A 9051-nucleotide genomic window follows, 5' to 3' on the forward strand; every position below is an offset into this window, starting at 1 on the left:
AACACCTTCAAGAGTAAATTGGATGCTTATCTTGCTGGGATCCTATGACCCCAGCTGACTTCCTGCCCCTGGGGCAGGGGGCTGGACTCGATGATCTCCCGAGGTCCCTTCCAGTCCTGATGTCTATGAAATCGATTAAATCTATTTAATGACCCCTCAGGCACCGCCGTTCTCTTGATTCTCCTAGATTATTTTCCAGACTTAATATTTCCTCTCTGAAATTTTTAGGGAGAGGAAAAAAAACAAACCCTACAAAACCTAACCATTACTGAAATTGGTCTTTCGAAAAGTGGAGTTAAATATATAACTGCAGTCTGTTTGCATGAGTCACCATGATCAAACTGTAAATAAGAGTAAATAACCATTGCTGGAAAATGTTGTGATAGATCAGCTGAATATTTCAGTATTTCTTAGCAGAAGGCATCGTTTTCAATTCAATCCAAATCAGCCTTTTGCCTGCAGGTCACAATAGAGCTCGGAAGCTGCCGCGAGTAGGCACTTGGGTAGCAATTCTGCTATATGCAGCAATTGGGAAAATAACATAGGACATTTTCCCTATGGCATAGGGCATAGAGGTGGCATAAATCCCTATTGCTCCATGCAAGCTGTCTCCAGGTGTTTTCACTAGCCATCCCAGTGCAACCCTATGTCCTGCTACCCCTGGACCTTCCTGACTCATGGGGTCGTGCACCCCACAGTCTCTAGCCTCTCTTTATCTGCTCAGTAAACGTCTTCTGACAATGAGTTCTTTAAAGCCATGAACTTGTCCAATGATTAATTCACAAGTTCATCGACTCAGCAAGCTGAGAAGCAGAGCGAGAATTGTGTGGGATAGTCAAGAATAGCAGACCTGCCCCATGACATTCAGACAGCCTGTGTCATAACAGGATACCCAAGCTACCAGAAAACCACATAATGGTACCATTTTAGACAATCTCCTTTTCACATGCAGGGTTTGATGGTATCTGAGGAGGGATCCTGCCTGGGGCATTCAGATTTGGAGCATTTCCTGCAGCTGACAATAGTTTATACAAGGGGGTTTTATGTTCAGTTCAAGGGCAGATGTGTGATTAACATCTCAATCTGATTCTCAGCATCATCAGAGACTGTTAACTGTGGTCCACTGCTGGTGCTAACAGGTACAGGTACGCCAGCAGCCACTGGCACTGCCTGTATAACACAGCCCAATGCAGAGCCTGAATACGAATAGGGAGCATGTTTGTTATTTGCCTTACGAAAAGTGCTATTCACATGGGGACGAACACTTCTAGAATTAGGAGTTAGGACCTCCATCTAGGACCATCTTGTTTTACTGCCTCGGTAGGATCAAGAGAACTATGCTCCTTGGAGATTTCATGCCAACTCTTAAAAAGCACTTGAGAGCTACACACTATGATGCTTTGCAAGCGAATCTCTTCCTTGGCTTTATAGGAGCCCCAAATTCTCCCCTACAGACCATCTGTCTGAACCCTTGGAATATGCTCCAGTGCTCTTGCTCTTTCACCCTGCTAGGTTTTCTCTTAGGATCAGGCCGGGTCCTTGTGGGAAGGCGGGGGCAGCAGTGTAACTCCCTCAACACAAGAAGCACTGCAGCTTGCAGAGTTGCACTGCTGATTTGCACCACCCAAGGATCCAGTCCTTGGTTTGTAACTATGCTAAGGGCATGGTGGGTTTTATACATGGCTCTAACTATAAGCTGGGGTTGTTTTGATGGCTGCAGGTGCTTGGAACCGTCTTCTTTCTGCTGGCGTGCTTACTTTATAAACCACCTCCACCAGAGTCCCTTCCAGGCAGCTCGGATGCATCAGAAAATGATAACAGTGACCTCCAGGAGAACAAATCTTCAGTCCAGACTGAGATGGATGTATAGCACTGTTAATTCTGTGAGAGACTTATTCCCAGCCTAAGAACATGTCATGGAGAGAGATTACTGGGTCTGGTTTTTATTGATATTAATTTCCTAACTTTCCTTTTTTTTATTTAAAAGAAAAAGAATCACTTGCCTGGTTTGGATGAATGTTTGCTTAACAGCAGACAGCACATCTGAAGATGCGTGTGCTAATGCCATACACTGCAATTTCATTTTATTAAAAGAAGGGCTACCCACAGTTTCCTACCACTCTTATAAGAAAATTGAGCCAATTAATCAGAAACCCAGCATTCCTTTATAGGATCTGGTCCCAGCTGGTGTAAATTTGCTTTCATTCAATTCAAAGAAGAGCATTCACACTCGTGGAGGACTTGGCCCATATACAACACACAATATACAGTCAACAGTAGCAAACGACTTTGGTTCAGATGTTTGAGGCCTAAACAAATGCCTGCCCTCATGGTAGCCATCTGCATTGCAAAGAAGACTGGCCCTGAAGCTGTGATGTGCAAAGCAAGGAACAGAAACAGTGACTCCTTTCTTCCTTGAACATATACAGCGGCCCTTGTTTTCTATCTGTGTTCAACCCTTTGGTTCATCTAAAGAAGATAGTTCATATTACCATGCGATGAAATGGTGTTTAATACCAGGGATTAATTGGCTAATCAATCAATGGACTACACACAACACCCTATTGAGACTCTACTAGCCCTGGCTATTTTAACTGTCACTACCCAGTCATTTTGCATCTACCACGTCTGGTTTTGTGGTTCGACTTGCAGTATAATTATAATCTTTATTTGTTTTGGACCTCCCCTTTTCTGTAAAGGGCTGGACTTCTCCATTCTTGTTCCCTTAGACGTTCTGTTGTTGGACACAGAAACACATGAAATATGGATCTATGCAACGTTTGCTTTGTCTGCTCAACAGAGACTTTCGTTTTTAGGTACAAGCAGAAAAATCCAAATTAATTTAATTTTTCCTGATGCTGCTAGTCTGCGACACCTAACATGGTAACACACGCTACTGTATAAGGGGGCTAAGTGCCCAGTTTCTCAGCTGCTGTAAAAAGACTTAGCACCACTGAAGTCAATGGAGCTGTGCTGAATTGTACCGGTTGACAATATGGCCTGTTGTTTGAAAATGCTTTGGCCTAGAGTCTCAAAAAAAAAAAAAAAAGGTGCGTGTGTGTGGGGGAAGGCTTTAAATATGCCCTTGCAGGGCCAAATAACAGGATTTAAGCCTCTGACTGACAGATTTATGTATCTGTCTTACTTGTTCCTCCCAAATCTGATCATTTGAAAGATTATTTTTTGTGTCTGCAAATGTTTGCACAATCAGCTCTGTGTTAGTGGTGGGTGGAGGCCCACTTGGCGATGTTGGCCAACCCTATGGTGTGTTCAGAATGACAGGGCATTCACTCTTGAGCTGTTTAATTGGCACTTAACTTTTGCCGCAAGGTATTTAGAATCACTGTTTCTGTCACGATTTTGTACGTTTGATACATTTTGTTGTCCTAAAAACAGGATGCGGGTTGATCAGCAGGTTTGAGTTTGGGATCATAGGGCCAAATGCGCTCCAAGCACATTCCAAGCCCCTGCACAGGTGGCCCCTTTAAACACGGGTATCTTGTTTTAAGGAAGGGAGGACATAGGCTAAAGGTAAAACTGGGACTCACATGAAATAATCTGTCCTCTCGGTGGCATTCAGCGAGTGGGTTCTGTAGGGGAGGTTACCTCTTCCATTCACAAATGCTCCTCCGCCAAGGTCAGCTCTGTACGTTGCCATTAAAAGATGTATTTTAGGACCGAGAACCACTGGCTAGACACTGCCCACCCAGTAACCACTCTACCAGAGCCAGTGAAGTGTCTCTCAATATGAGCTGCTCTGTCACAGCCAGAACAACCGCTCCCCATCTCGGGGAAGCCCCTACTCGACGTATGCACAACGCATGCAGAAAGCAGCGCTCCAGAGACAGAGTATTTCTGCAAGCGGAGACCCTACAAAGTGAAAACCTGTTGGTTCCTTCACTTATTTTCAGCACTCGTGGAGATTTGAAGGAGCAGAATTAGTCCCAAAGAGATTAACTCCAACACCAAAAAAAAGAAAGAACTCTTCATCATCTCCAACAGTTTTATTAGCCAGCTGTAACCAAGACAACCACGATCTGCAAGAGTCTGTCACTTGTTTTCTTCTCAAGGGTATTACACTCGGCAAACCGTAAGCACTTCAGACACCCGCAGCGTTCTTTGGGAGGGGAGAGTTGCACAGATGTATTTTACTAACATATTTTGTGTATAACTATTTATAAAATTACAGGTTTTTTTAATATATTTTGCTGGATGCATCACTAGTATTGGAATTGGCTTGTATTGTTTCAAGATGAAATGGCAAAATGCTGGTGTTTTGTTACATTGATGTGCGAGTGTGGAGTCTTGTTTCTGAAAAATTAAAGAAGTTCCTATTCAGGTGTCATTTATTCCGTGTTATGAATGGGAAGTTTTTATTTGGGGGAGGCCATTCCCCAGTCTCGTTTGAAGTATTACATTCCTGTGAAGTGACAGAAATATAGTCCGTATTTCACAGGAACTTGGAACGTGTTTTCCGTTGACTCCATATCATTGACTGATGCTTTTGAGGCATGACTTTGAATTCATTTAGCCATGGCTATAAGGTACCCAGCAACTAGAACATAAGCCTAGATACCTACCACACTCAATGAAGCCAGGGAGAATGGCAGGGTTGACCACCTCCCTGGACAAAACGCTTGTGTGTCCCATCCCACTCTTTGGATGGTGATTGAAACTTTGATGCACTGTGGTTTTATTTCTCTCTCTTTTTTTAATGATTATCCCTTTCTTCCTGAGCTGATGGAGGAAGGTTATACAGGGAAGAGAATGTTCCCCCTGGATGAAACTGCTTGCCATGCAAGTATCTCTCCATGGTCAAATCAGGCAGCCGTGTGAAAGCGGTGGATCTGTTTTAGAAAGGTTTCAAGCAGGTTTACGGTTCGAGATTGCAATCCAGTACGGGCTGGAGACAATGGAAAGAGCCTCGACTTGTGGGCAGGAGTTGAGGTTCAGCGTGAGAAGACACCTCTAACGAGCTATCGATTTGTGTTTCTGAAAAAGGCCCAGCCTGCCGTCTGTGCTCTCTGGGCTCGTCCAGTGCCTTCGGAGCAGCGGGGGAAGGTGTCCCTGTGATATGATGCCACCTCATACTAATGAGCTCCAGTACAAAGAAGGCTGATTGGCATGTCGATTAGTTTGCCTATATTCTAGGTTTCTTCTTCGGGTGCTGTGCCTGGAACAAAACTAGGTTTCTTGGTACAACTCGTTTCTTGATGAGACGGTGCATGGAAGGGAAATGGCAGTCTCCCAAACCCAACTCTAAGGGGAAAGCTAAAAACCTTTGGTCAAAGATTTGTGTTGAAAATAGGACCCATCTGTGGATTTTTGTAGAAAAGATGGAGGCAGTGCAAGCCCATATACAAGCCAGGCAAGCAAAGCTTTAAGGTGCTTCTGATCTGAGCAGGGTTTTTCTCTACTTTATTCCACCCCAGGGGAGCTATGAATGCAATGATGAATGTGATTATTTTTATAAGCTGGGCTGGAATTAACTGATAATGCAAAATATTGGGCAATGGAGCTACTGCATCTACTGTCAGCACAGGACGGTGCCTCTGCTCTACACGAGTGGCAGCATCCGGCTCCCAGGGACAACGTGAAATGTAAGTTATCAAAGAAGAAGAATGAAATGAGCAACATTAGGACCACACTTATACTTGCATGAACACAGAGTAACTCCGTTCAAGCCTGAGAAGTTACTCTGGATTTCTACCATTGTGAATGCGGTCCGAATCCAGCCCACATCCAGCACATTTTCACTTCTTGCTTTATTTTCTCTCTATGCATCATACAGTTCAGATTAAGAAAAAGAAACCACGGGGGATCTAGTAACCCAAAGGATATGAAGCAGAAAGAATTACTTGTAAAGGGATGAACCTAATGAGTTCTTTGTTAAATAGGAGGAAGAAAGCAATTGCAAAATGAACATTTTGTTTGGAAACTTCCAGGAGAATTTAAAATCTCATTATAGCAAAGCCTCGAAGTTTTTATTTCTTTGCAGTTTTTCCCCCATGAATTGCTGTGGGCCCTGATCCTGAAAACAGAGCCATACACACAGACAAAACCATCAAGCCATCGCTTCTTGTGTGTGTGAAGGTTTAGCTCACACTGATTTGACTGCAGGATTGAGCCTTGTTTAACAATTACACCTTTTAAGAGCTTAGGTAATCACTTGCTTCACTTTTTCTTCTTTTTGATTAGAAGAACCAACAGACTGGCTTTGTTGGGGTTGATAGCCCTCTCCTAGCCCTTGACTGTGTAAAGCATGGCAGTTGTGAAATATGGTATGCAGCACAGAGGCATTCATAGATATAAAACTAATTGAATGATAAATGCCTTTGACAGCTGTTGTCCATATTTGTAATATGGAAATATTGTTTTTGTATTGGTGCATTACAATAAACTATTGAAATTAAGTGTGTTTGCAACTTTATTTTGAAAAACCGAATGCTGATTTCCTGATACACAGTTGGCTCCACGTGGCAGCTACAGTCAAATTACAGCCTGTGGTCAGTGCCTCGATTGTGTTACGTGCTATGGCGTCCCATGACTGTCTTTGGACTAACCTGAGAACAGCTACATGTCAAGTACATTTAATCCTTGTATTGTTGGAGTATTCTAGGTTGAACAGGTTTGCATCTCCAGACTCTCTCTTCGCGAATAAAACTTAGAGCAGCTCCTTCAATGTCATAAAATGACTCCTTCAGATGCTTTAGTTAGGCGAAACTGCACAATCTCTAGCTGAATCCAAATTTTCCACCCTCTCTAGGTCCTCTAATCCTATTATTCAGGGTGGTGAGATCTGGGATCTAGGATTGGTGCTTTAATAGCAGTACAAGCCTAGTGTAAATGTTGGATGTGGATCAAAGTCTGGATTCCAGGACTTACCTAAGTCTTAGCTGGAACACTTCCCCGTACTTTCAGGAGCTCAGGACTGTTTTCATGCGTCAGTGCTGAGCGGAGCCGGCTGCCTGAATTTTTCAGACCTGGTCTAACAATATCAACATATTCACTGTTTCTGAATAGGAAGGCAAAAAATCATGAAGACGCTCTGAGAGTTTTCGTTATTGTTTCCATAGCACAAGTTCCTCTAAGAAAACTCTAAAACGTACCGATTTTGGACTTTTTTTGGTTTTGTTCTATAAAAAATGATGGTGCGGTGAACATCCCAAGTCAGTCTTCCCAGATCATCATACTTTGAATGCCTTCGAGAGAAATGTGGATGTTTATCTTGCTGGGATCCTATGACCCCAGCTGCCTTCTTGCCCCTGGGGCTGGACTCGACGATCTTCCGAGGTCCCTTCCAGCCCGAACTTCTGTGAAAACTATGAAATCATCACGTGTTCTCTGTGAGACTCAGGCTGGTTGAAACAACCTTTGAAATTCACAGAGCCTTGTATTCCTCTGAGATCGCCTCTTTGAAATGTATATTTGTGGCCCCAGTGGAGGTGTAGTACGTATGTCTCGCACTGTTTGCAGTTTCCTTGCAGGTAGCAAAGGCCCCGTTCCACCCATTTTCAGTCCATCATGTTCCCCCCATTTTTCAGCCACCTAGCTCCACCCCGGTTATATTCAAGCTTGTTCTCAATGCATGCATGGCCACACGGCAGCTGCTCTTTCCACAGGTTCCTTGTGCAGCTTGTCTTCTCGGTACTGCTCCTTGTGCCCTGAAACAGCCAGCATGTGCTTCATCATATTTTGCAGGCTAGTGCTGGCTCCTATCAGTCGAGGAAAACTAATTATAAACTGGCATGAGATTCCAGGAAATACTTGAATGTTCTTTTGGGGGTGTTGGTTGTAGCTGTGTTGGTCTAAGGACATAGCCAGACAAGGTTTTTTGGGTAAATGTAATCTCTTTTATTAGACCAACTAAATAGTTGGAAAAGTTGTTCTTTCCAAGCTTTGGGGCACAAACGCCCTTCTTCAGGTACAGGGAGAGGCTGCTGGTGTTTTGTGTTCTCCCGGATGGAACAAAACCCAATATGCAAAATGCAGGTCTGTGAAAATGCAAACGCGTGGCAGTGAGGGTCAGAGGCACATTATGACTGTACCTGCCATCTGGTAACCCCAGGTAACCTCTCTACAGCTTACCAGCTACATTATGTCACCAGGTCAACGTTCCTCTTTTCTCCCCCCACACCTACCTATCTTACACCTCTTGTTTCCCATGGCCTCCGATCCTCACTGCCATGCATTTGCATTTTCACAGACCTGCATTTTGCATGTTGGCTTTTTTTCCACCCAGGAGAGCACAAAATAGCAGACTCTCCCTCTGCCTGAAGAAGGGTGTTTGTGCCCAAAAGCTTGCAAAGAACAATTTCTTCCCAACTATTTAGTTAGTCCAATAAAAGATACCACATTTACCCAAACAACCTTGTCTGAACATTATTTCCATATTTATAGTATTTTTGCAGAATGACCGTGGTACCACTAGATGGCAACACAGACAACATCTTTACACTATTTTCTGTCCTCGTGAAAGGAAACCCTAAAGGGACACACTACATAGACCTACTTACTGGTTATTAGCTTATTACTATTAATTATGGGACTACTTGTGCTAGTGTAGTGTTCAGATGGGGCTAACTGTGAATGGGGCCTAACTCTTCCTGGCAATGTTCAAATCTAGATTAAGGGGCTTTGTTGCACATGTGGAACTGGACGCAGGATTTGTTCGGATGCTTTTCCTTAAAAAACACATATCCAATCATGGTTTGTGTTAAATTCATAATGAAGGGTCCGTTCGTGATTCTGCAGAAAATGGGAAATATGAGATTGTCTGTAAAATCAGCTTAAGAAAAAAAAACAGTTAACAACAATAAAATGCTGGGTCCCCAGTGGGGAGGTGGCACGATGGGCAGCAGTCACTTCACCGTGGGCTGTTCTGCCCGGCTCCAGCTACAAGCCAGGCGGCAGCCACCCCCTCGTCCCTCCTCCTTACAGGGCATAGGCACCTGCCTTCGTGGATCAGGACTCATGGTAGAGGAGATATCTTTTATTAGACCAACTAGCTTTTTGCAAAAAAAAAAAATTATTTAATTGCAAGCTTTCAGG

General features: G+C 43.6%; 1 protein-coding gene across 3 annotated transcripts in view; it reads left to right on the top strand.

The window, feature by feature from the left end:
- SLCO4A1 (solute carrier organic anion transporter family member 4A1) overlaps positions 1-5312 on the top strand; it is a 36501-nt gene extending 31189 nt beyond the window's left edge. For all 3 annotated transcript variants that reach the window (XM_019548232.1, XM_019548231.1, XM_019548233.1), the window contains one exon: positions 1721-5312. In XM_019548232.1, coding sequence (XP_019403777.1) covers positions 1721-1870 — 150 coding nt within the window. In that variant the 3' untranslated portion in view covers positions 1871-5312. The remainder of the gene's footprint in view (positions 1-1720) is intronic.
- Positions 5313-9051: the final 3739 nt, after the last annotated feature.

The sequence above is a fragment of the Crocodylus porosus genome, unplaced genomic scaffold (genome assembly GCF_001723895.1).
Source record: "Crocodylus porosus isolate Cpor-Errol unplaced genomic scaffold, CroPor_comp1, whole genome shotgun sequence".
Taxonomy (NCBI): domain Eukaryota; kingdom Metazoa; phylum Chordata; order Crocodylia; family Crocodylidae; genus Crocodylus; species Crocodylus porosus.